This window comes from Sceloporus occidentalis, unplaced genomic scaffold (genome assembly GCF_023333645.1).
Source record: "Sceloporus occidentalis isolate IW3139 unplaced genomic scaffold, rSceOcc1.0.p SCAF_20, whole genome shotgun sequence".
Taxonomy (NCBI): domain Eukaryota; kingdom Metazoa; phylum Chordata; class Lepidosauria; order Squamata; family Phrynosomatidae; genus Sceloporus; species Sceloporus occidentalis.
The window spans coordinates 8,547,745-8,573,535 of NW_028317000.1; the positions used below are offsets into that span (position 1 = coordinate 8,547,745).

The 25,791-nt window shown below is 46.5% G+C and overlaps 1 protein-coding gene across 1 annotated transcript in view; it reads right to left on the minus strand.

The window, feature by feature from the left end:
- KCNN3 (potassium calcium-activated channel subfamily N member 3) overlaps positions 1-22,394 on the minus strand; it is a 125,655-nt gene extending 103,261 nt beyond the window's left edge. The window contains exon 1 of the mRNA XM_089483658.1: positions 21,957-22,394. Coding sequence (XP_089339784.1) covers positions 21,957-22,016 — 60 coding nt within the window. The 5' untranslated portion in view covers positions 22,017-22,394. The remainder of the gene's footprint in view (positions 1-21,956) is intronic.
- Between the last annotated feature and the right edge of the window lie 3,397 nt (positions 22,395-25,791).

A 25,791-nucleotide genomic window follows, 5' to 3' on the forward strand; every position in this document is an offset into this window, starting at 1 on the left:
ACTAGGCATCTGTAGCTTCTTCAGCACAATTCTGTGGTCAATGTTTGGCAGCTATTGACCACAGAGTTCACTGGAAGAGCTAGAGAGTCCTAGAGAGATGTTCTCTTGGGTAAAAACATGTGTTTTTGTTATTTGTGGGTTTTGCACATTCACTTGGGTCCTGTGCCCCTGGTCCCAGCAAATGTGGAGTGTACATCTATCTATCTATCTATCTATCTATCTATCTATCTTGTACTGGAAGACATGATCTTCTCCTTGCCCCCCTCTCCTCTAACCACAGGGATCCTAGGAAGGGACCTTTGAGGTCACCTAGTCAAACCTCCTACTCACTGCAGGATCTCAAATATGGAAACACCATCCTTGATAGAGAACTGTCCAGCTTCTGTTTAAGTAGACTACCGCTTCGCTGTCATATTCCTGTGACCAACCTCCTGTGCTTTGCCCACTCACTCAACAGTAAGATTGCCTACAGGTCACAAAGAAAGCTTTGCCAAACACCAGTGGCAGCCCATTTAGAGTCAGCTGGTGGACAGAGAGTCAACTGGTGGACAACTGGTAGACAGAGCCCCTATGGACTGCCAGGGATCCAAAACAACTTGTGCAGATAGGTCATACTCAGTCCCTCTAGCCAGCTCAAAACCTGGCACAGATGCTCTAGGATGAGCATAGTTGCCAAGTGAGTAAAGGAGGAAACGTCGCCAGGATTCCTCCTTTGAGAAGATGCTCCCTTCTCATCATGCACTATTTGTTGCCTTCTCCAGCCCAGCACCCTTCAAATGGGTCAGACTACAACTCCCATACATACCCCACTTGACTGGCTAGGATTTTGTTGCTGCGGTTGTTGTGTGCTTCCAAGTTAGTTGCGATTTACGGCAACCCTAAGGCAAATATACCTTATATGTCGATTGTAATTGACAGAGAGGTGGGATATAAAAAAAGTTTTATTATTTATTATTATACCATGAGGTTTTCTTGGCAAGATTTGCTCAGAGTTGGTCTGCATTGCCTTCCACTGAGGTTGAGAGAGTGTGACTTGCCCAAGGTCACCAATGGGTTTCATGTCCAAGCGGGGAATCGAACCCTGATTTTTAATCCAACACAGCCAAGAGGGAACCAGGCTGTGGGGGATTAGCCAGGTATATCAGTTGGGGATGGACTATAATTCCCATTACCACACAATGCAAGTAGGGTTGATAAGCATTATAGTCCAACACTTCCAAACAGGCAGCCAGCCTGTCGGAAGCTAGCATGGTGATAGTAGGCATCTTCTAATGGGACGGGTCAGACTTCAAGGCACATCAGCCCCACTGCAATGGGTGGGATGATGGGAGTGGTAGTCCCACATTTCCAGATTAGTGCCAGGTTGTGGAAGGAGCCATGTGGCACCAAGTGCTCTGTAATAGTACAAGAGCCATATTAAGATAGGTGTGGGAATTACAAAGCCTTCCAGATCCTGGTGCACTACATCTCCCAACATTCCTCACCATGGGCTATGCTGGCTGGGGCCTGTAGTCAAGCAATGCCTGTGCCTCTTATGATTCCCATTCTGTATGAAAGGATTAAGAGGGCCAGCCCATCCCAACAGCAAAGGGGAATGGGAAATTCAATATAAAAAGTATTGGGTTGGATGCAGGCTTTGCCAGATTAAAAAGACGCCAACTGCAATCGATGAGACTTTAATGACTCATCGCGATACTCCTAACACCCATTGATTTCAGTCTATTATAAATACAGCTAAGCACTCATCCAACCCACCGCGTTACCAGCAGCACCAACCCAACAGTCGTTTCCTTCTCAGATTTGAGCATAATGCAGACACATCATGTTTGAGGGGACCCTGGAGGTCATGTAATCCAACCCCCGCCTGATGCACAAAATGCAAAGCTAAACCATGTCCAAGACCCACTCCCCAAAATTGCCAGCAAGGGACAGCACAGCTACCTTCCCTCCAGCAAACCGGTTCTCTTGGTAACCTACACTTATGAGCAGCAGCAGAAAAAACTTTCCCTGCTCCTGTCTAACAGCCCTTCCTTCCAGGACTTGAAATGTGAAAAAACCTTATAGGATGGTTTGTTGGAAAACCTCAGTTCAGCCAGAGGGCCAGATTCATTTGCAGAGACAATCCCGGGAGCCACATCCCAATGCCAAAGGCGATGTGGCCAAAAGCAAAGGGGCTGGGGCCAAAACACCAGCATATTTTAGCTTTACATTGCTAGGGCCAATGGCAAAGTCTTTGGAGAGGTATGGATATCCTTTAAAATCAGAATAAAAGCTTTAAAAAACAAAGCAGGGAAGTGATGGTGCAGCCATTTGAGATGGGAACAAGGGCCAGACGAAAAGTCCAGGAAGGCTAGATTTGGTCCTGAGGCTGCATCTGCACTGCATAAGTAATTTGGTTTGGCACTGCTTTAACTGCCATGGCTCAATGCTATGGAATTCTGCACCAGAGCAAAGCAACACTTCCCAGAATTCCATAGCACCGAGCCATGGCAGTTAAAGTGGTGTCAACCCAAATTATTTCTGTAGTGTGGATGTAGCCTGAGGTCCCCCATCCCCAGTTGAGTTGGTTACAGTTGGTTACTGAACCAAATACTATAACAAGTGCAGCATGATGCAGCAAGGTATGAAAGAAAACAAAGGCAGCCTTTCTGGAGGGAACAAATGACAAGTTACAACCAAACCAGCATTTTGCTTTTCATAACAGTATTAGAGATGTCCACCCAGCACAAACAGAGAAAGAGGGGAAAAACGACGGTTTACTGCTGTGAAGGCCAGGGTTTCTTTGGTTCAACCATGGCTGCAACCGCACTGCAGAAATAATCCAGTTTGACCCCACTTTAACTGCCATGGCTCAATGCTATGGAATTCTAAGATCTGTAGTTTTGTGAGACATTTAATTTTCTCTGTCAGAGAGCTCTGGTGCCACAACAAACTACATTTCCTAGAATTCCACAGCATTGAGCCATGGGCATTAAAGTGGTGGTGTCAAACTGGATTATTTATGCAATGCAGATATAGACCATGCCCTCACCATCATCTTAGTTTATTTATTGTTTATTTATCCTGCCATTATGAGTCTAATAGAAGGATCCCACTCTTCATCTCCAAGCTTCTTTAAAATATATAGGATGTAGGATGGGGGACACCTGGCTGAATGAAACTACGTATGAAAGAGTTCTAGGAGTCCAGGTAGACCACAAGTCATCAGTGCGATGCGGCAGCTAAAAAGGCCAATGCAATTTTAGGCTGCATGAATAGAAGTATAGTGACTAGATCAAGGGAAGTAATAGTGGCACTTTATTCTGCTCTGGTCAGGCCACACCTGGAATATTGTGTCCAGTTCTGGGCCCCACAATTTAAAAAGGATGTTGAGAAACTGGAGCGGATCCAAAGGAGAGTGTCTAAAATGGTGAAGGGTCTGGAAACCATGAAGCCCTATGAGGAAAGACTCAGGGAGCTGGGGATGTTTAGCCTGGAGAAGAGAAGGCTTAAGAGGTGATACGATAGCCCTGTTTAAATACTTGAAGGGATGCCATAATGAGGAGGGAGGAAGCTTGTTTTCTGCTGCTCCAGAGAACCAGGACCAGGAGCAATTGATGCATGCAAGCTTCAGGAAAGAAATTCCACTTCAACATTAGGAAGAACTTCCTGACAGTAAGGGCTGTCTGACAGTGGAACACACTCCTTCCTCTGAGATTTTGGTGGAGTCTCCTTCCCTGGAGGTCTTTAAACAGAGGCTGGATGGCCATCTGTCAAGTATGCTTTGACTGAGAGTTCCTGCATGGCAGAATGGGGTTGGACTGGATGGCCCTTGAGGTCTCTTCTAACTCTATGATTCTATGATTCTGAAACAACTGCTTGTTGAGGCTTAGTAAACTTTTAGAACAATTGTTACAGTCCTTATCACAAATCTTCCATATTCCAATACCACTGTTGTTGAGTACTTTCAAGTTGTTTTTTTATTTATGTCGCCTCCTAAAGCGAACCTATAATGGGGTTTCTAATAATAATAATCTCATTGAATCGACAGGATTTACTTAAGAATTCACTAATCCAAGTTCTCATTGATTTAATACAGAGGTGGGAATTATGTGGTCCTCCAAATACTGTTGGACTATTGTTGTTGTGTGCCTTCAAGTCATTTCCAACTTATGGTCACCCTGAAGAGAACCTAGCAAGGGGTTTTCATAGCCAGATATATTCAGAGGAGGTTTGCCATTGCCTTCCCTTGAAGCTGAGAGCATGTGACTTGTCGAAGGTCACCCACTAGGCTTCATGGCCAAGCTGCAAATTGAACCCTGGTCTCCAGAGTCATAGATGCACAGCACATTGTAGAAATAATTCAGTCTGAGACTGCTTTAAGTGCCCTGGCTCAATGCTGGAGAATTCGAAGTACTGTCGTTTTGTGAGACATTGAGCCTCCTCTGTCAGAGAGCTCTGGTGCCACAATAAACTACAATTCCCAGAATTCCCTAGCACTGAGCCAGGGCAGCTAAAGTGGTCTCAAACTGGATTATTTCCGCATTGTGCTTTGGACTCTTGTCCAGCGCTCAGACCACTAAGCCACACTGGCCTCACATCAATACCATTACCACTATATAATATTAAGTACTCTCCTTCTCTAGTCCCTTTGCTGTTTGCAGCAATGAGCATTCACAGGTAGTCTATCTCTGAAACTAGGGGATGGTTACTCCTAAAGATACGGTTGTACCGCAACGTTTGACTGTCCTGATATGTAACCTGTACTCAGGATATTAATACAGAGAAACAGAATGGTTTCCAAGTTGCAAAGGGGTCAGGCAAAGTTGCAGTTTATCACCATAACTGTTTATGCCAAGCACATCATACCTAAAGCAAGCTTAGACTTGGAGGCATGAAAACTAGAAGGAAGGAACATCAACCCTTTAAGATATACAGACGACACCGTACTATTAGCAGAAAATAGCAAAGACCTGGAACAATTACAGAAGAAAAGAAAGAACGTGGAAAAGCAGGTTTGCAGTTGAACATTAAGAAAAGAAAAATAATAACCACAGATGATTTGCAGTTGAACATTAAAGTAGACCACAAAGACATTGAAATACAGTAGTCCAAGATTTTCCATACTTTGGCTCAATCATAAATCAGAATGGAGACTGCAGTCAAGAAATCAGAAGAAGACTAGGGCTTGGAAGGGCAGCAATGAAGGAACAAGACAAGATCTTGAAGGGTAAAGACTGAATACTGAAGTTGAATACTAAATACTAAATGAATACTAAAGTTACAAATAATCGAATACTAATGGGCCATGCCATCCATCATATTTCCCTTTTCTATATATGGATGTGAAAGCTGGACAGTGAAGAAAGCTGATAGGAAGAAAATAATCTCATTTGAGATCTGGCGCTGGAAAGGGGTTCCACGGATAACATGAACTGCTATAAAGACAAATAAATGGGTCCTAGAGTTGATATGGTGTTATGGTTTGAATATTGGACTAGGACACTGGAAGACCAGAGTTCGAATCCATGCTCGGCCATGGAAACTACAGGATTAAGGACTGGGCAAGTCACATACTCTCAGCCTCAGAGAAAGGCAATGGCAAACTCTTTCGAACCCCATGATACATTCATCTTAGGGTCACCATAAGTAAGAAATGACTTGAAGGCACACAACAAGGAAGAACAAATCAAGCCTGAAGTCTTCCCAGAAGCCAGGATGACTAAACCATGACTGTCTTACTTTGGACATATCATGCAAAGACATAACCACCTAGAAAAGACAATAATGCTTGGTAAGATAGAAGGCAGTAGGAAACGAGGAGAACCACATTACATATGGATAGATTCAATCAAGAAAGCCACAGTCCTGAGTTTGCAAGAGCTGAGCAGGACTGTTGCTGACAGGGTGACTTGGATGTCTCTCATTCATAGGCTTAGCATAAGCCAAAGTCGATTTGATGGCCATTCACAACAGAGCGGTGTGGTGGTTTGTTGTTGGACTATGACCCTGGAGACCAAGGTTCAAATCCCAGCTCAGCCATGTAAACTCACTGGGTGCAAGTCACACTGTCTCAGCCTGAGATGATGGCAAGGGCAAACCCACTCTGAAGAAAACCCCATGATAGGTTTGCCTTAGCGTCACCATAAGTCAGGAATGACTTGAAGGCACACAACAACAACAACAACAACAACAACAGCAAGCTATTACAGTTGATCACAACTATAAGAACTGCTCAATGTATGGTTCTGGGATGTTACGTCTTAAGTGAAACAAATCAAAACAAATAAATAAAATAAACACAAAAGGCCTTGAAAACACCCAAGGGTGCCTCTGAGCATGCGCAAACCACATGCGAGGGCAAAGCCACCTTCTCACACATTTGCAGAGCTGAAGGATGTGGGAATTGGGTCCTAGCCGATCGTTCAGAGCACTGAGCATCATTTGGATTCTTTCTCCTCGCGCGCTTCCCTCTCACCCGAACCAAGCAGAGAAGAAAAGACAGAAATACAGCAGGCAGAAGGTGGCGGAGGGAGAGCGAGACGCAGATATTTTTAGCAATGGACTGGCAAGAGAAGAAAGCAAGGTTCTCCACCCTAACCTTGGGGCCTGTTATTATGTTGCCAGGATCTCACTGTGCCAACTGAAAAAGAGGGCAAAACGCCAACATCCCATTTATGTGTGATTTCGAAGGTGGGAGAAGAGAAGAAGGTGGTGCCCACAATTTTCCCTGGCACCTGGCCAAAGAGCAACCCACTCTTCCTGCCACCCTTCTTAAGGTCCCATCAGGAGGCCCCATGCCAATGGTCCCCTTAGAATCATAGAACCATAGAACTGGAAGAGACCCCAATGGCCATCCAGTCCAACCCCTTTCTACCATGCAGGGGCTCACAATCAAAGCAACTCCTGTGAGTGTGACAGATAGCTATCCAGACCCTGTTTCAAAACCTCCAAAGGAGGAGACTCCATTGCACTCCAAGACAGCTTATTCCACTGTCGAACGGCTTTCATTGTCACAAAGTTTTTCCTAATGTTGAAGTGCAATCTCTTTTCCTGTAGTTTGCATCCATTGCTCCATGTTCTAGTCTCTGGAGCAACAGAAAACAAGCTTGCTCCCTCCTCAATATGACATCCCTTCAAATATTTAAACAAGGCTATCGTATCACCTCTTAACCTTCTCCTCTCTTCCCTCATCACAGAGAATGCCCTCCCTGCTTTCTAAGTGTATACACGCAAACACACAAAATAGCTGTTACTCACTGAACAGAGGGATGGAAATGGGTGGAAAGGAATAGTGTTTGTTGCTGTCAGATCGTTGCATACCTTCAAGCCATTCCCAACTTATGGCGACACTAAGGCGAATCTATCACAGGTTTTTCTAGGCAAAATTAGTTCAGAGGAGGCTTGCTATTGCTTTCCCCGGAGGCTGAGAGCTTGTGACTTGCCCAAGGTCACCCAGTGGGTTTCATGGCCAAGATGGGATTCGAACCCTGGTCTCCAGAGTCACAGAATGGCCTTTTTATATGCTTTACCGCCTTTTTCTAAGTCACTTTTCAAGTATATCAAACTGGCAGTTCTCTCCCCTCCACCATCACAGCAGCACAGTCTGTGATGCAGGTTAGGCTGAGGATGAGTGACTGACCCCAAGGCCTGCTCTTTTATAGCCTTCCAACAATCCTAAAAGATAGTTAGCCAAACACATGCCAATTGATCCAAACCTCTTATTAGCATCATGGATGAGGAGGGATTTGAACCCAGGTCTCACAGAATGCAAATTAATCACCAGAAGGTCGATCAACGGCAACTGGGAAAGCCTCAGGGAATTCTGAATTTCCAACTCGCAACTCTTGAACAATAAAATGACTTCTTCTTCCCATATTGTGCTGCCAAAAGTAAGAAAGCTGGGACGCATATACAGGAACGGCTTTGTGCGCCTGGAAGGACAGTGACAGCCATTCAGATCTGGTATTGAGAACAGGTCCCTGGACTCAGTAGCCTTTCAGCAACTGTTCAAAATCTTCTGAATAATTGTAATTAATATAATTATTACTGTTGTTGTTATTTTATTTGTAGTTATGTATTTTCAAGTCGTCTCTGACTTATGGCAATTCCCTACTAGAGTTTTCTTGGCCACGTTTCTTCGAAGGAGGTTTGCCATTGCCTTCCTCTGAGGCTGAGACAATGTGATTTACCCACTGAGTTTCTACGGTCAAGCAAGGATTTGAACCCTAGATCCTATTTTGTATTAACACTAGCCCTCTAATTCATTTATATTCCACATTTTTAACAGCGTTGGTCTTCTCTCCACCAGGATGAAGTGGAAAAAAGACATAATTAATCGTATGTAGTACATGTGTGTGTTTGTGTCTTCAAGTCGCCTGTTGACTTATGAATTTCATAGGGTTTTCACATGCAAGGTATACTCAGAGGTGCCAGGTCCTTCCTCTGAAATACAGAAGTAATACAATAGTAATAATACAAAACAGACCCCAAAAGCCTATGGTTCACTGCCCTGCTCTAACCACACCATCTTCCACATTATTGCATGAGTGCTTAGGTGGTTTTGAACACAGGTCTTCTAGGCTCTGGTCTTACCAAGGGATTTTCCAAACTACTCAGTTATAGCACTATGATTCCACTTTAACTGTCATGGCAACATCCTACAGAATCCTGGGTTCTGCTATTTGGGTTAGCACTGGAGCCCTATGACTGAGAATCCTAAAGTACACACTGTATATACTTATGCATAAGTCTACAAATTTAGGTCAAAAAATTGACCCCCCCAAAAAAAAAAAAACTGAATTGTCTTATTCATAGGTCAATGTGAGTATTGTATCTTAACTCTTATTTAAAAGAAGGAACCATCTCCTGATGAAAAGCAAGAGTATAATATGTGAATGTGAAGCAGCGACCTCCTCTACTCTCTCATCCACCCAGTCTTAAGAGTAAGCACAAAGAGTTACGTCTGATGCAATTTTATAAGTTCTTTGACACTGCTTTGCTTTGCTTCATCTTTTAGATCCTTTGCTATATGCCCCTAAATTTTATCCTCGACTTATCCACGGGTAATATCAAAATCCCTAATTTTGGCCCCAAAACCTGCCCTCGACTTCTCTATGAGGTCGACATATAGTCGAGTATATACTATACTATACTATATACTATAGAGGACTCTATAGTATATAGAGTCCCAGTGTCAAGATTTCATGGGATGCTGCCATGGCAGTTAAAATGAAATACAGAACTATGGCCTGTTACAGACTGCCAAAATAAAGCTGCTTGGGGTCTCTTTGGAGGCATGCTGTTTAAATGATGCATGCATCCTAAGAATCCGGAAGCTGCACCAAAGCTGCCCTCCAGTGCTTAGGAATGGAGTGTGGCTTTGGTGCAACCTCTGGACTCTTAGGACCCATGCATCATTTAAACAGCATACTTCCAAAGAGACCCAAAGCAGCTTTATTTTGGCAGTCTGTAACAGCCCTATGACAGTATATGTGTGTGTCTGTGTGTAGGCCATGATTTATTTTTAAAGATTAAGTGTGTTTAGTAAGTATGGAAGAGTGACGGTAGTGAATAACCTAAGCAGGGAGATAGCCAAGGGGGGGGGGGGGGTTCTTGGGGTCCGGACCCCCCCTTCCATTAGATAAAATGAATGGTGTGTGCTGCTGCGCCGCCGTACCCAAGCCCCATTATAATGGTGGCACTTAGTCTGGACCCCCCCCCCCCCAAAAAAAAATCCTGGCTATGTCCCTGACCTAAGAGAAGATGGAAGAGTGAATAAGTGGAAGAAAGGAGAGAAAAGAGTGAGGATTAGGTGAGGAGGAAAGAGAAAAATTTATAAGTGGAATGATAAGGAAGAAAGATTAGAAGGAAAAGGATGGGAAGAAATTGAGGGGAAGAGAAGAAGGAGAGAAAGGAAAGGTATGGACGGAGAAGAGAAGAAGGAAATAGCCAGGATGGAAAGGTGAGACTCAGAAAGAGAATACAGGAAAAGCGTAGTAAAGAAGGATGGAGGAAATGAAAATGGAGAGTAAGATGTATAAGGAATGAAAGTACTGTAGTAGATAATATTGCCTAAGATTGCTATATGGTTAATCTGCTGCTTACTTTGTTTTTATTGTATACTAGTTAGTATTATTTTAGAGGTATTTTAATCATGTAATGTTGTTGTGGTTGTTTCAGATTGTACGCCACTTGGCAGGTTTTTATTCTTTTCCCCCTCTTATTTCATCTGACCCTTGCTATGAAAAGCACTGCGCAAACTTTACAGCACTCTATAAATGAATGTCAATAATAATAATAATAATAATAATACAAAAGTATGAAAACATTTGTTTGGGTTTTAAGTCTGAGGGCAGGGAACCGTCTAATTAAAAATAACAATTGTAAGCCACTCTGATAGCCTTTAGGGCTGAAGGGCAGGGTATAAATACCATAATAAATAAAAATAAAAGTGTTAATTGTATAGTATTATATTGCATGTAATTTTGAAGAAAGATATTACAAAATCCACCTCCAAAAAATCAGGAAGCCTTGCAATGTGGGAATGCAGCAGGTGTATCACAGATGTATCTAAAGGTATCTCAGGTGTATCTAAAGCAGATATGGGAATTATGTGCCTTTTAGGCCACATGTGGACCATCCAGTGTGGCACCATCCAGCGGAACTCTGGTGCCACAACAAACTACAACCCCCAGAATCCCACAGCCTTGAGCCATGGCAGTTAAAGTGGTGTCAAACCAGATTACATCTGCAGTGCAGACGCAGCCAGTGTCGTTTTTCCCAAACTGAAATTCCCAAAATTTTGAGAGTAACGGGTATGTGAAGCCAGCAGGGAAAATGAGACCCTCTGTGGCTTTCCACTTCTCAACCGAGAGAGTCTGCCTCTGCAACGTCTGCCACTGTGCCCAAGTTGACTGGGGATGATGGGTATTGTAATAAGATACATCGAGAAGGAATGAGAGGTTACACTACTCATCATCCCTAGCCAGCATGGGCACAGTTGGCAGACACTGCAGCCTGAAACAAGTGAAAGGCTCCACTTCGGAAGGAGGCTGTCCTAGAGCCATACTGAGCTAATGGAAATTAGAGTCCCAACTAGCTCTCCCCATCCCCAATTTAAAGGTTGGATATGGCCAAAAACAAGGGATGAAGGGAAGAAATGGTGATTTGGGGGAATGATGGACGAATATGATGGATCAGCGGAGCTAAACAGGAGACTGGTTATACTAATATCACCGGAGTTGGCCCGTAAATAATTAAATATTGTGTGTGGGTGTCTAGAAAGGCAGCTGCCAGAAATAGAAAGTTGCTTTGATTTATTTATGTAATTTATATTCCAACTTGCTCCCAATCTGGGCTCACAACTCAAATTAAAGCCAAACGCAGGTAAAACAACAAGGCAGTACGAAAACGGAAACCCAATAATGCAAGCAAATTAAAACATTTAAAGCGGTTTTTAATGTACGGCGGCAAAAATATTAATGCCACACATTTCAAACCATCTTCCGTAATCAGGGAACGAACATTCAAAATACATTCGAAGGCCTGGCAAATCAGAAAGGTGCTCAAGGCCCATAACAACAATGATCCAACAGTATTTGGAGGATCACATCATTATCATCTCTGCATTAAATGAATGGGAACTTGGGTTAGTGAACTTTTAGGTAAATCCTATTGAGTCAGTGGGATGATGATGATGATGATGATGATGATCGTCATCATCCCATTTTTTTATTATTACGTAATTTATTTTATTGTTATATTTTATTTATTTATTTGATCCAGTAGCTTATAACTCTACTTAGAATGGACTATTGATTTAGGCCTTTATTTTTAACCTAACTATCAAACTACAAATATAAATAATTATCATGGTGATTATAAAAACATTTGTAGTAATTCCTGGGTTGTTTTTTTATGAATTGATAACGCAACACAATGCTATTTCATTTCTTCTTGTAAAAATAAAGAGTTATTAAAAAAAAGAACTGAATTTAGTGTTTACCTTCCATATTTAAAAAACAAACAAACTCTTATCTGCTGTTCTTCATCCTTTGGGGAATTTTGCAACCCATTCTGATCACGGTGCAAAGAAAAGGAACAAAGACAGCAGTTAACATCCGTAAAACATAAATGAAGGTTTACGGCAAATTACAACATGCTGGGTGAATTTTAAAAATCTTTCCAGCTGGTATTGAACAGATGGTACCCTAAACACTGAGCTTTGGGGATATATATATATATATATATATATATAGTTAAATCCATGCAACACTGCAGGTATGTAGGCTCTGTATTAAGTAGTGGAGCATTTTAAAAATACACACACATGTGCGCACATGCATACATACACATGCACACACCTGTTGGAGGCACACAAATGAGAAAGTCCCAACTCTAAGAGTAGAATCAAGAGAAATGGAAGTCTAATCCAGATTAAAGATACACAACTAAACAATTTTGGAGCGCTATACAGAGAGAAAACTAGGAGAGATGAATTTGATGATACAGTTAAAACAGAAGCCCATCCACAAAGCAAAAGTACAAGGTCTTTTTTAGACGCCAGTACGGGATATTTAGATCAATGTATTAGAATTTGGTCAGGCCCCACCTGGAATATTGTGTCCAGGTCTGGGCACCAAAATTCAAAAAGGACATTGAGAAACTGGAGCGTGTCCAAAGGAGGGCGACTAAAATGGTGAAGGGTCTGGAAACCTATGAGGAATTCCTTAGGGAGCTGGGTATGTTTAGCTGGGAGAAGAGAAGGTTAAGAGGTGATATGATAGCCCTGTTTAAATACTTGAAGGGATGTCATATTGAGGAGGGAGCAAGCTTGTTTTCTGCTGCTCCAGAGAATAGGACACAATGGAGCAATGGATGCAAGCTCCAGGAAAAATGGTTTCCACCTCAACATTAGGAGGAACTTCCTGACAGTAAGAGCTGGTTGACAGTGAAACATGTTCCCTCGGAGTGTAGTGGAGGGTTTTAAGCAGAGGATGGATGGCCATCTGTCGGGGATGCTTTCATTGAGAGTTCCTGCATGGCAGAAGGGGTTTGGACTGGATGGGCCTTGCGGTCTCTTCCAACTCTACGATTCTATAATTCTGACAGCCCACACGATGTAGTGATTTAAGCATTTGACTTAAAATCTGGAGATCAAGGTTCAAATGCCCGCTCAGGTATGGAAATCCACTGGGTGACCTTTGTCGAGTCACCTTCTCTCAGTCTCAGAGGATGACAATGGCAAACCTTCCCTGAACGAATCTGGTCAAGGAAACCCTAGGACAGGTTAGCCTTGGGGCTGCTGTAAGTCAGGAGACAACCTGGACACACATGACAAAAACAAGACCTATTGAATCAATCGGAATTTGGTATATTTAAACTTGTGTTGTTGTTGTTGTTGTTGTTGTTGTTGTTGTTGTTATTATTATTATTATTTTCCCACCTCTTCCTGGGGATCGAAGCGGGATTACAACAGTAAGTCCCATGGTTTTACTGTCTACATTAGCAGAGGACTAATAAGTGGATTTAGGTTAGTATGTCCAAGAAAGTAGTTACACCTAGATTTCTGGGACAGTTAGTTCTCCAGAACCATGTATTATTGGAGATGCAACACAGGAACAATCTTACAACAATTCAAAGAGACAGCCATGTTATTATTATTAATATTTCATGTATTTATATCCCGCCTTCTTCCCAATACAGTGACTCAAGGCGGCTTAGTTTAGCACAAAAAGACTTACAGGAATCCAGCAACACCTTTCAGACTAACTGGAACCGAGTCCAAAAAAGCCTACGCCAGAAATATCTTCTTCCCGTTTAACCTCAAAGGTACTCCTGAATTCTTTTATGTCTTGTGAAATCCTTACATTTCAGCCACTTGCCATGGACATCTTTTTTTCCTTCCCCTCTTTAACAAACAAAAAACGGCTTTAGAAAAACCTTCCTGCAAACCTACTGGGATTTTTTTCTTAACCATTGGAGAACTTTCTTTTCCCATTAATGTCATGTACTGGGAAGAAAAACATGCCACACTGTTTCTCAGCAAAACTGTAATGCGGCGAAGTGGAAGTGACATCCTCCGCTAGACATTTCGGGGAAATCGAAATGTCTTCCAGAGGACTCTGGGATTCTGAATGGGGTCTGGAAGCAGAAAAAGTGCCTATTCAGCCTAATCTGAACCTCAGCTTTAACCTAATGGTGGTTTCAATCGCAATGGACAGATGGAGCCGCTCTGGGTTCTAGTCCGAACTTTAAAAGAGCAGGCCAACATGTTTGACCTTATCCTCAAAATAGGCTCAGCTCCTTCACACTTCGGACTAAAACTGGACCATCATCATTATTATTATTATTAATGAAAACTTCTCCCATATCAATGAGTCAATCCCCCCCCCTAAAAAAAGACATCAGCATGAGGTTTTGAAAGAAGGAAGTGTTGTTTGACTCCAGTGCCCATCATCCCTGGCCACTGATCTTTCTAGCTAGGCAAGTCTAGTCTGGTATATGATGTTAAACTACAACACCCAGCATTCCCATTAGACAAGGTAATAGGGATTGTAGTCCAAAAACCTGCAAAGCCTTGGTTTGAGAGCCACTGCATTATGTTGTCCATTCATTCATTCCCCGAGCAAAGGAAGGTGATGGGCCACCAGATCTACATAGTCCCCTAGAAGTAGCTGGACCACAGCTGCCATCAGTTAGGGCTGATGGGAACTGGAGTTTGACAGCTGAAGGATCCCAGAGCTCTGTAACTTTCCAGTGGTGTACCTAATATATTTGACCTGGGCTTTTAATACCCCACCACCATCTCTTTTCAACAACCTTTTCTGGGTCTGGTGGAGCTGCTGGCTGGGCAGAAAAGGAAAGTGACTCCTTTTCCTGCCTGGTCAGCAAAGCTGTCAGACCCAAATGGCAGCCCCTTCCCACCAGTACACTGGGTGGCACTCTCTCTGAGGTGTCACCAGGAGCAATCTGTACCCCCCCCCCCAGTAACACCCCTGTAACTTACACCCTATAGATGGCCTTTACCTAGACCTCAACCCCTACCATGCTCCATCAGTGAGGTGCTGAATGCAGGTTTTAGTCCAAGAAGAGCTATCTGGAGGCCTATTCCCCTTCCCAGCTGGTTTACAAGTCAGAATGAAACCTGGAACAGATTCACCAGATGTCAGTGCCCCACCAAATCTACATCCTTCCTGCCCTCCAAGCTAAGGAAATTGGGCCTTCTGCAAGCCATTGGCAAGGTTTAAATTGAACTTCCATGTTTTAAGGCGCTGTACTGGTATGCCTGGAGCCCAAAGGTAAAACAGAAGGGAATGTCCTAGGCTGGGGCAGGACTTTGCAGAAGCTTACCATGGGAAGAAACAGAATTCTGGGTTAGCAGAACTCTGAATACAGCCCAGGTTTCCTTATACACTCTGCAGTGGTTTCCATCCTTGGGTCTCCATATGGTGCTAGACTGCAACACCCAGCATTCCCAGTAGACAAGGTAATAGTAACTGTAGTCCAAAAACCCGCAAAGCCTAGGTTTGAGAGCCATTGTATTATGTTGTCCATTCATTCACTTCCTGAGTAAATGAAGGATGATGGGTAAGCAGATATACTTACTCCACCAGAAGTAGTTGGACTACAGCTTCCATCAGCTCCATAGCCAAAGATGAAGGATGATGGGTGTTGCAATAATAACTGCAGAGATACACACTGCCCATGGTTGAAGGGGGGGAGAGTTCATTCCAGGTCAAGGTATTCAGATGCATGTATTCTGTGGGTAGCTAAAGCGAAACCTCCATGATCAGAGGCAGTCTACCTTTGGGGAGGATGCTAGCTACTGGTTTGTCTTCACCAGGCCAATTTCACTCCATATTTATACGATATCTCTATTTGCTTTTCCCTCTTCCTCTCTACATTGTCTTCCCCACCCAATCTTGCCTCCATTTATAGATTCTTTGCAGCAGGTAGTTCCCTTTTTTGCTTACACTATCCCATAGTATCATAAAGTATAAACAATTGTTGAATCCGACTTGACAACACATAAAAAATATTATTACTAATTATTACCATTAGTATCATTACAATTATTAATTGCCTTTTCTTTGGCACAGGGGCATCAGGAGAGCACATGAGAGACACCCACACCATCCCTTTAGCCAGCCTTCCCTGACCCACCTTTCTGGATGGGCGGACTACAACTCCCATTATGCCAGCAGTCCATCCCAATGAAAGGACACTGAGTTGAGGAAAGGCTGCCCTGAATGCCCCAAAAACACAGATTGTGACACATAAAGACATGGATGGAGGTGAACATGCACCATGACCTTTGGAACTCCCTGCCACATTGGAGGCACAAAGGGTAGTGGGCTCAGATGGGGAGCAGACAGAAGCATCCAGTATAGCCCTGACTGGCTGCAGTTGCTAATTTCACGGTACATCCATATAATATACAACCTACCCTTTGAGGACACAGAAGTGAGTCACTGTCATCACATCAGACCTCAAGCAAGGGTCAATATAGATCAGAAGAGATGCTGAGCTAAGTGACCCCCCAGAAATGCCCCTAACTCCACTCCATCATCCCTAAGTAAGGTGAACCATTGCAGCAAAAAATGGGAAAACATAGGTTTTCCCATGATCAGGGGTGCACCTGGATAAGGCCTGGAGAGACTACACTTCATCCCCACAAGAAACATTTTTAACCCCTGGAGAAATGTGATGGGGCCCAGGGTTACAGAGAAAATAACCCCTGAAGCAGCCAAAAAAGGCAGCTTATGCTAAAAGCAAGGAAAGCCTTGGGGAACATAGGAAAGGGGGTTTCCTGGGAATTCCAGATTCAGAGGAAGGACTGGCAATCTGGCAACTACTTGGTCCAGGGGTACAGAATGGGGAAATGATTCTATGAGAGGCTGGATGACCATCTGTCGGGGGTGCTTTGATTGTGTGTTCCTGCATGGCAGAATGGGGATGGACTGGATGGTCCTATGAGTCTCTTCCAACTCCAAGATTCTATGATATTGAAGTATCACTCTGATATGGAGCATGGATGAGGTCTCTTTTGCATCCAAGAAGGGGGCAGAATGCTCTCTCTATATGTAAATCTCTGGAAAACTGTTTTCCAAGCTTGAATCAAACATCATCATCTTCATCTTTTCCATATACACCACCCAAAATTCTCAGAGAGAAAAAAGGGTGTGCGCTAACAAGAGGGAAGGATGGTGTGAAGAGAAGCCCACCACCCACCCTCTCTCCCTCCACATCATCTTCAAATTGGGGGGGGGGGGGAGATCAGAGGTAGAAAAAAGCAATGTGATGATCAGCCCCACCCTTATTTTTCTTCCTTACTCCCCTCCAGTGTCCAAGCCCCAAATCCGCTTGCTTTCACCAACCACCTGTAGCCCTCCCATACAGCACAATTTGGGAAGGGGGTGTCCAAAATGGGCATCAAAATGAGCCAATGGACCAGCAGCAGTCCTTCTTAGGGCCCCCAAGCATGGCCCTTAAAGCCCATCAAAACCTTGTTTATTGGGACAGGGAGTGTCATCTGGGTGCAGGGACAAAACGGGATGCCTTTCCCCCCTCGCCTTTCCTTGTTTTCCTTTAAGGCCACCTCCACCCTCAGCTGGGGGGGGGGGCGGGAATCAGTCAAATGAATGGGTTGTTGTTGTGGGTAACTGCCTTCAAGTCAGCCCCGACACACAGCGACTCTATGGATGAGACATCTCCCACCCCCCTGTCCTCAACCTCTCTGCTCAGGTCCTGCAGGCTGAGGCCCATGGCATCCTTGAGTCTTGCCATCTGACATTATGTTTTCCTCTCTTTCTACACCTTCTACCTTTCCTAGCATCATTGTCTTTTACTACTGAGCCCTGCTTTCTCATGATGTGACCAAAGTATGAAAGCCTCAGTTTGGTCACTGTGGCTTCCAGGGAGAGTCCAGGCTTGATCTGTTCTAGGACCCATTTGTTTGTCTTTTGGGTCATCCACAGGATCCTCAGCACTCTCCTCCAAAAGAGTTTATTTCTTCTGTCTTCTTTCTTCCCTGCCCAGCTCTCACATCCGTACAGGATGATGGGGAATGCAATGGCTTAGGCAATTTTAACTTTAGTGCTCAGTTGTCTATCTTTACATTTTAGGATCTTGTCTAGTTCTTTCATGGGGGGGGGGGGGAAATACCTCCACGTGCACAACTTGGATGCCGGTGGAATGCACTGAGAAGGAAGATCTCCCCTCTCTGCTCATAGAATCGTAGTTAGAAGATACCTCAAGGGCATCCAGTCCGACCCCATTCTGCCATGCAGGAAATCTCAATCAAAGCATGCCCAGCAGATGGCCATCCAGCCTCTGCTTAAAGACCTCCAAGGAAGAAGACTCCACCACAATCTCCAAAGGAGTGTGTTCCACTGTCGAACAGCCCTTACTGTCAGGACGTTCCTCCTAATGTTGAGCTGGAATCTTTTTTCCTGGAGCTTGCATCCATTGTTCCAGGTCCTGTTCTCTGGAGCAGCAAAAAACAAGCTTGCTCCCTCCTCTATGTGACATCCTTTCAAGTATTTAAACAGGGCTATCATATCACCTCTTAACCTCTTCTCCAGGCTAAACATCCCCAGCTCCCTAAGGCGTTCTTCGTAGGGCATGGTTTCCAGACCTTTCACCATTTTAGTCACCCTCCTTTGGACACGCTCCAGTTTCTCAATGTCCTTTTTAAATTGTGGTGCCCAGAACTGGACACAATATTCCAGGTGGGGCCTGACCAGAGCAGAATAGAGTGGCACTATTACTTCCCTTGATCTAGACACTATACTTCTATTGATGCAGCCTAAAATTGCATTGGCCTTTTTAACTGCCGCATTGCACTGTCCTCAACAGTTATTATGCAAAGGGAACTTGTAGCACCTTTGAGATTGGCAAAAAGTAAGAAGCTGGGAGCAGGGGACTCTCAACTTCACCACATGCATCTGAGGAAATAGGCTCAAGTCTATTCCTTTCAGCCAGTCTCAAATCTATGCATCTGTTGAAGTAGACTTAAGCCTATGAAAGCCTTGCAGCACCTTTGAGACTACCTGAAAGAGAGAATTTGGTAGCATGAGCTACAAGAGCCTACTTCCTCAAACACATTTGTTGGCGTGAAAAGGCCAGGGGCACACCTGTATTGCAGTCTGTGTGTGAAAATGTCCACAGGAATGCAAAACTGTGTGGAGATGAGGTGACAAAGTCAGTTTTATCAGTCGGTCCCCCCCCCCGGGGAACAAGGCAAGCCAAGGTCAGTTGATAACTCCAACAAACCAAACTGAACTTCTCACCTCATCTCCACACCCATAAAGCTTTGCATTGTTATGGACATCCTCACACACAGACTGTTATATAGGTCTGTCCCTGGACTTTTCACTCCATCAAATGCATCTGAGGAAGTAGGCTCAAGTCTATGAAAGCTCATGCCACCAATGTCTATCTTTCAGTTAGTCTCAAAGGTTCTGCCAAGCTTTTGTAGACCTGAGCCTGACTGAAAGAAAGAAGCTGGGAGCATAAGCTTTCCTAGACTTGAGCCTGTTTCCTCAGATGCATGGATTTGAATTCCCCAGGATCTTAGTGGAGGGGAAAGCTCAGGGACAGACTCCAGTAAATGCATCTGAGGAGGACAGAGGCTCAAGTCTACAAAAGCTCAGGGTACCAACTTCTCTTTTTCATTGCGTCTCCAAAGTGCTGCAAGATCCCTTTGCATACTAATTCTCCACACTAACAGGGCTATCCCTTTGACTGCCTCCTTTCATTCAGTTCCAAAGGTGCTGCAAGATCCCTTTGCATGCAGATTTTCCACACTAACTTGCTATCCCTCTGACTTCTTACTTTCAGTCAGTCTGGAAGGTACTACAAGAGCCCTTCTCCAGACTAAGAGGGATATAGGTCTTTAATACGCCTTTCTTGCATTCAGTCTCAAAGCTGCTCTAAAGAATCCCTTTGCAGACGGATTCTCCATACTATCAGGGCGATCCCCTGGACTTCTTTCTTCAGTTAGTGATCCAAGATCCCTTTGCCTACAGATTCCCCTGCCTAACTTGCAATGCCTTGGACTTGCTTCCTTTTGCTGAGTCTCAAAAGCTGCTCCAAGATCCCTTTGCAGACCATTCCCTATGTTAACGGGGCTCTGGCTGCATTCACTGGGGGGGAAGGGGGGGGCATCCCTTTGGAAATGGCTATGGAATCCTGGGAATTGTCATTGGCTGTGGGCCAGAACAGACGACAATTCGCAGGACTCCACAGTGGTCTCCAAATGGATGGTTTCTCCAAGGTGGATGCATCATAGAGCTGGAAGAGATGCCAAGGGCCATCCAGTCCCACCTCAGTCTGCCATGCAGGAACTCTCAATCAAAGCATCCCTAACAGATGGCCTCCATGGAGGAAGACTCCCGAGGAGAATGTCTTACTGTCAGCAGGCATCCACTGTTTAGTGTTCTAGTCTCTGGAGCAGCAGAAAACAAGTATGCTCCATCCTCACCCCTCAAATACTGAAACAGGGCGATCATACCACCTCTTAACCATCTCTATCCCAGGCTAAACATCCCCAGCTCCCTAAGCCTCTCCTCATAAGGCATCGTTTCCAGACCCTTCACCATTTGGGTTGCCCTCCTCTGGACTTGCTCTATCTCAGTGGTGCCCAAACTGTGGCCTTTACGGAGATTTTGGACTCCAGTTCCCAGAATCCCCGACTACTGACCAACTTGGTTGAGGCTTCTGGGAGCTGGAGTCCCAAAGTCCCTTAAGAAGAGCAGAGTTCGGGGACCACTGAGGGATGGAGCCTGTTAGGCGCCCCTTCCATTGCTTGGGCTCCTTTAAAGAGAGATGGTGGACTTGATCTCCCAGAAAGCCTGAGCCGTACTGGCCAATAGCCTGGCATTCTGGGAGCTGGAGTCCCCAAAAATCCTTTGGAGAGCAGAGTTTCGGGACCATGAATAACTTGGGCTGCAGCCGCAGTGGAACCATGGCCCCGTTGTGGCCCTGCTTTAACTCTTTGTCTGGCTCAAGGCTATGGAATTCTGGGACACATTGGAGTTTGTTGTGGGGGAGGGGGCAGAGCGGACCCTGGCTCCAAAGGCTATGGAACTCTGGGAGTTGGAGTGTGTCCAGAGCGGACCCTGGCTCCAAAGGCTATGGAACTCTGGGAGTTGGAGTGTGTCCAGAGCGGCCCCTGGCTCCAAAGGCTATGGAATTCTGGGAGTTGGAGTGTGTCCAGAGCGGCCCCTGGCTCCAAAGGCTATGGAATTCTGGGAGTTGGAGTGTGCCGAGAACGGACTCTGGCTCCAAAGGCTATGGAACTCTGGGAGTTGGAGTGTGTCCAGAGCGGCCCCTGGCTCCAAAGGCTATGGAATTCTGGGAGTTGGAGTGTGTCCAGAACGGACTCTGGCTCCAAAGGCTATGGAATTCTGGGAGTTGGAGTGTGCCCAGAACGGACTCTGGCTCCAAAGGCTATGGAACTCTGGGAGTTGGAGTGTGTCCAGAGCGGCCCCTGGCTCCAAAGGCTATGGAATTCTGGGAGTTGGAGTGTGTCCAGAACGGACTCTGGCTCCAAAGGCTATGGAATTCTGGGAGTTGGAGTGTGTCCAGAACGGACTCTGGCTCCAAAGGCTATGGAATTCTGGGAGTTGGAGTGTGTCCAGAACGGACTCTGGCTCCAAAGGCTATGGAATTCTGGGAGTTGGAGTGTGTCCAGAGCTGCCCCTGGCTCCAAAGGCTATGGAATTCTGGGAGTTGGAGTGTGCCCAGAACGGACTCTGGCTCCAAAGGCTATGGAACTCTGGGAGTTGGAGAGTGTCCAGAGCGGACCCTGGCTCCAAAGGCCATGGAACTCTGGGACCCTGACTCAAAAGGGAGTCCTGGGAGTCAGCCCGACAACCAACTCCCAGAATGCCAGAGCCCGGAGCCAGAGGGCGGGTTCAAGGCGGGGCCAAAGGCGGCTGGAGGGCCTTTCTGGTGGGGGCTGTGCTTGCCTTGGAGTAGAGCCCCCAGGAGAGCTCGGTCTCGATGACCATGACCACGATGCCGAACATGCCGAAGATGAGGGCGTAGTCGCTGAGGCGCTTCCGCTTCTCGAAGAGGGCGCGGCGGTGGCCCAGGCGGTAGCCGATGTTCTGGGTCTTGCGCTTGGCGGGGGGGCCCCTTGGCCAAGGCGGGCGAGGAGCCGGGCGCCAGACCCACCGGCAGCCCGCCTGCCGCTCCCGGTGCCGCCGCCGCCGCCAAGGGGCCCGCTGCCTTGGCCGTGTTGCCCAGCGGGTGGAGGAGCAGCATCCCTTGCGGGGAATGGTTGTCCTCCCGGGAGATGACGATCTCCGGCGGGGCTCCGGAGGAGGGGCAGGGCCCGGCCGGGGCTGCTTCGTGGCCCTCGGCCGAGTCCAGCAGGTTCCTGCGGGAGGCGCTGAGGCGGCTGAGGGGCTTCATGACGCCGCCGGTGTACTTGCAGGAGCTCATGGCGATCTCGGTGAAGGGGTTGCTGTCCCGCCGGTGGGCCAGAGGGCTGGCCTGGCGGTGCTTCACCCCGCGCTCCGCTGCTCCGCTGCTGGAGCTGGGCGAGTGGCCCGCAGCAGCCTCCGCTCCGTTGGCGCCGGAGGAAAGGCGGAGGGCGCTGGAGACAGGGACCCTGGCGGGCACCGACAGCCGGGGGTCCTCCCGCGGAGCCTCCCCTTCCGCGGAGGCGGCGGCGGCGGCTTCCCCGGAGCTCTCCATCCTCTCCTCCCGAGGCTCTTGGGTTGCCCCTGCCCCGGCTTCAGGGGGCAGGGGCAGCGTCCAAGCCCCCAGCCGCCTCCGCCGCCGGAGAGGCTCCAGCCCCAGCCGCCCGCCGCCTGCGAATGAGAAGCAGCCGCCCAGCAGCAGCAGCAGCAGCAGCAGCCACCTGCCGCCCAGGAGCCCGCCGCCTCCCATTGGACGGGCGCCCGGTGACGTCATCCAGCCCCCACCCCACCTTCCCCCCGCACGCCGCCCCCTCCCCAAAGGAGGAGCCCACTGCGCCTGTGCGCCCCAGAGGCAGCTGGGAGGGGTAGTCCCTCGCCGAGAGACCCCACCCCACCCCTCCCCAGCCCTGAGTGCCGGTCCTCCCTCCCGCCAAGAAGAGCAACAGGTCAGGCAGGCAGAGAAGAGGCTCTCCGCAGATGCTGCAGCCAAGGACCACAGTCTCAATGCATCCCTATGCATCCCTATGGGCAAATATTCCCATGGTACCCTCTGCGCTACATTGAGAATAAGGCCCATAGAAAGACATTGGGAATATTGGCCCATAAAATACATTGGGAATAGTTGCCCATAGGAATACATTGGGAATATTGGCCCATAGGGAGACATTGTGAATATTATCCATAGGGATACATTGGGAATAGTTGCCCATAGAGAAACATTGTGATTATTTGCCCTGAAGGATACATTGAGAATAGTTGCCCATCGTAGAGGAATACTTGCCCATAGCAGGGAATCATTGGAGAATGCCTGGCCATAGAGTACCATAGGAGCATACTTGCCCATAGGGATTCATTAGGGAATACTTGCCCATAGGGAAGCGTTGGAGAATGCCTGGCCATAGAGAAAAATAGGGGAATACTTTCCCATAGATAGAGCATCATAGGGGAATACTCTCCCATAGGGAAACAGAAGGGAATACTTGCCCATAAATAGAGCATCTTAGAGGAATCCTTGCCCATAGGGAAGCATAGGGTCATTAGCCCCACCACCACCATCACACACACTCCCATATACACCACCCCCTCCCCAAAAGCGAGCTGTGGCTGTGTGCCTCAGAGAAACCTGGGAGTGGTAGTCCCTCTGAGGAGGGGGGTCTCTGGATTTCTTTAGCCCACCCACCCACCCATCCAGACACAGACACTGGCTCACTCTCAAGGCAGGAGCTCAGCAGGTGAAGCGCTCTCTCCTTCTCTCTGAGAGAGTCCCCACATAAAGGGAGCCTCCTTCCACTCCAGCTCCACTTTGGGGGGAGAAGAAGGGGATGGAGTCTGCTTTCTCAAAGGCACAGGGGTCCCCTTCCACCTGAAAGACAGAAGCTGAGAGCATGGACTTTAGTAGACTTGAGTCTGTTTATTCAGATGCATGGAGCTCCTGGAAATGCTGGCTATGTCGTCCAAAGAACCCGATGATGATGATGATGATGATGATGATGATGATGATGATGATGATGATGATGATGCAAAGAGACCTTGAAGCACCTTCCAAGACTGAGATTCACTGAAAGACAAAAGCTGAGAGCATGCATGGAGCTTCTGGCTGATGGGCTGTTTAGTCGAAAGACACCCATCACTGTCATGGTGGTAGTGTGGTGGTGGTGGGAAGGGATCTTGTAGTCTCTTTTGAGACTGAGATTCACTGGAAGAAAGAAGCTGAGATCACAAAAGACTACTTTCTCAGAGGCATTAGAGCTCCTGGACCTGTTGGGTGATGGGCTCTGTAGTCCAAAGAGACCGATGATGATGATGGTGGTGGTGGTGGTGGTGGTGGTGGTGGTGATGATGCGAAGAGACCTTGTAGCCCCTTTTGAGACTGAGATTCACTGAAAGACAGAAGCTGAGAGCATGAGCTTTCCTAGACATGAGTCTGTTTCCTCAGAGGCATGGAGCTTCTGACTGATGGACTGTGTAGTCCAAAGAGGATGATGATGATGATGATGATGCAAAGGAATCTTGTAGCATCTTCTGAGACTGAGACTTTCTTCCAGAGCTTCACTCTGGTGCCACAACAGATTCCCAGAATCCCATAGCATTGAGCCATGGCCGTTAAAGGGGTGTCAGACCAGATTATTTCCCGAATAGGGAGTCACCCGAGAAAGCAGGTGGGAAATGGAATGGATCCTTTTGAGAAGAGGGCAGTGTTGACTGGCAACCCTGAGCAGCAGGGCTCCATTATGCTGCATTTGCCTTCAGACCCCACTTGAAAGAATTAAAGGGGGGGGGGGACTCTCATAAACACTTGAGGTTAAACCTTGTAGGTTGAGGAGGATGACTTGGGTGGGAAGCCTTCAAAAGAGTAAAAGAAATTGAGCGGCCAGTGCACCTACTGAAGAGGAAAATTGAACCGGCTGGCAGAGGCAAAGTGTGTTAAATGGAGCTCCTGCTGGTGGGAGTGCAATAGACAGAATATCTGAGTGTTCCTGAGCGTTACCCATCAAATGAACGAAGTTATGTTTAGTCATAGGCAAGAACTAATAGTCAGTGCTGTTTGCTTTATCCCTCTGTCTCCCCTCCTGATGTGCCCCAGGCTTAAGGGTAGATTTGCAGACAGAACTTCATTGCATTCTAATATGGCTTTTTAATTTCAAGTCTCTTTAGTCAACTGGGCCATCAAACGTGAGGACAGCAGGGCTTCCATCTCCTCTCGCCCTGGGATGAATGCTTTTCTGCATTGATAAAGGTACGCTTTGCCTTTGGGACAGTTGGGAAAATTCCAGGTGTTGGACTGGGAGCTCTAGGTTGAGCCTTTTGGGGGTCCTAAATAAATAAATGAGTCCAGTGGCAGTTGGTGGCGTTCAGATCAGTGGGGCAGTGAATCCATTTCAGGGTTCAGTTGGTTAGGACACCCAAAAGGCTCAGTGGAAACTGCAACCTAGAGTTCCCAGTCCAACCACCTGTGGGAGAAATTTTGGTCCACCAGAGCTTTTGGACTGCATTGCTCATAATCCTGTACAATTGATTCTGCTGTCTGGAGCTTCTGGATCTGGACGCCAAACATTTTGAGGACCACACTGAGTAGAGGGTTAGACTCAGTGCCCCATTCCAACTCTAGGATTCTGTGTGCTTTGAAGGGTGAGGAACCTGTGCCCCTCCCAAAATA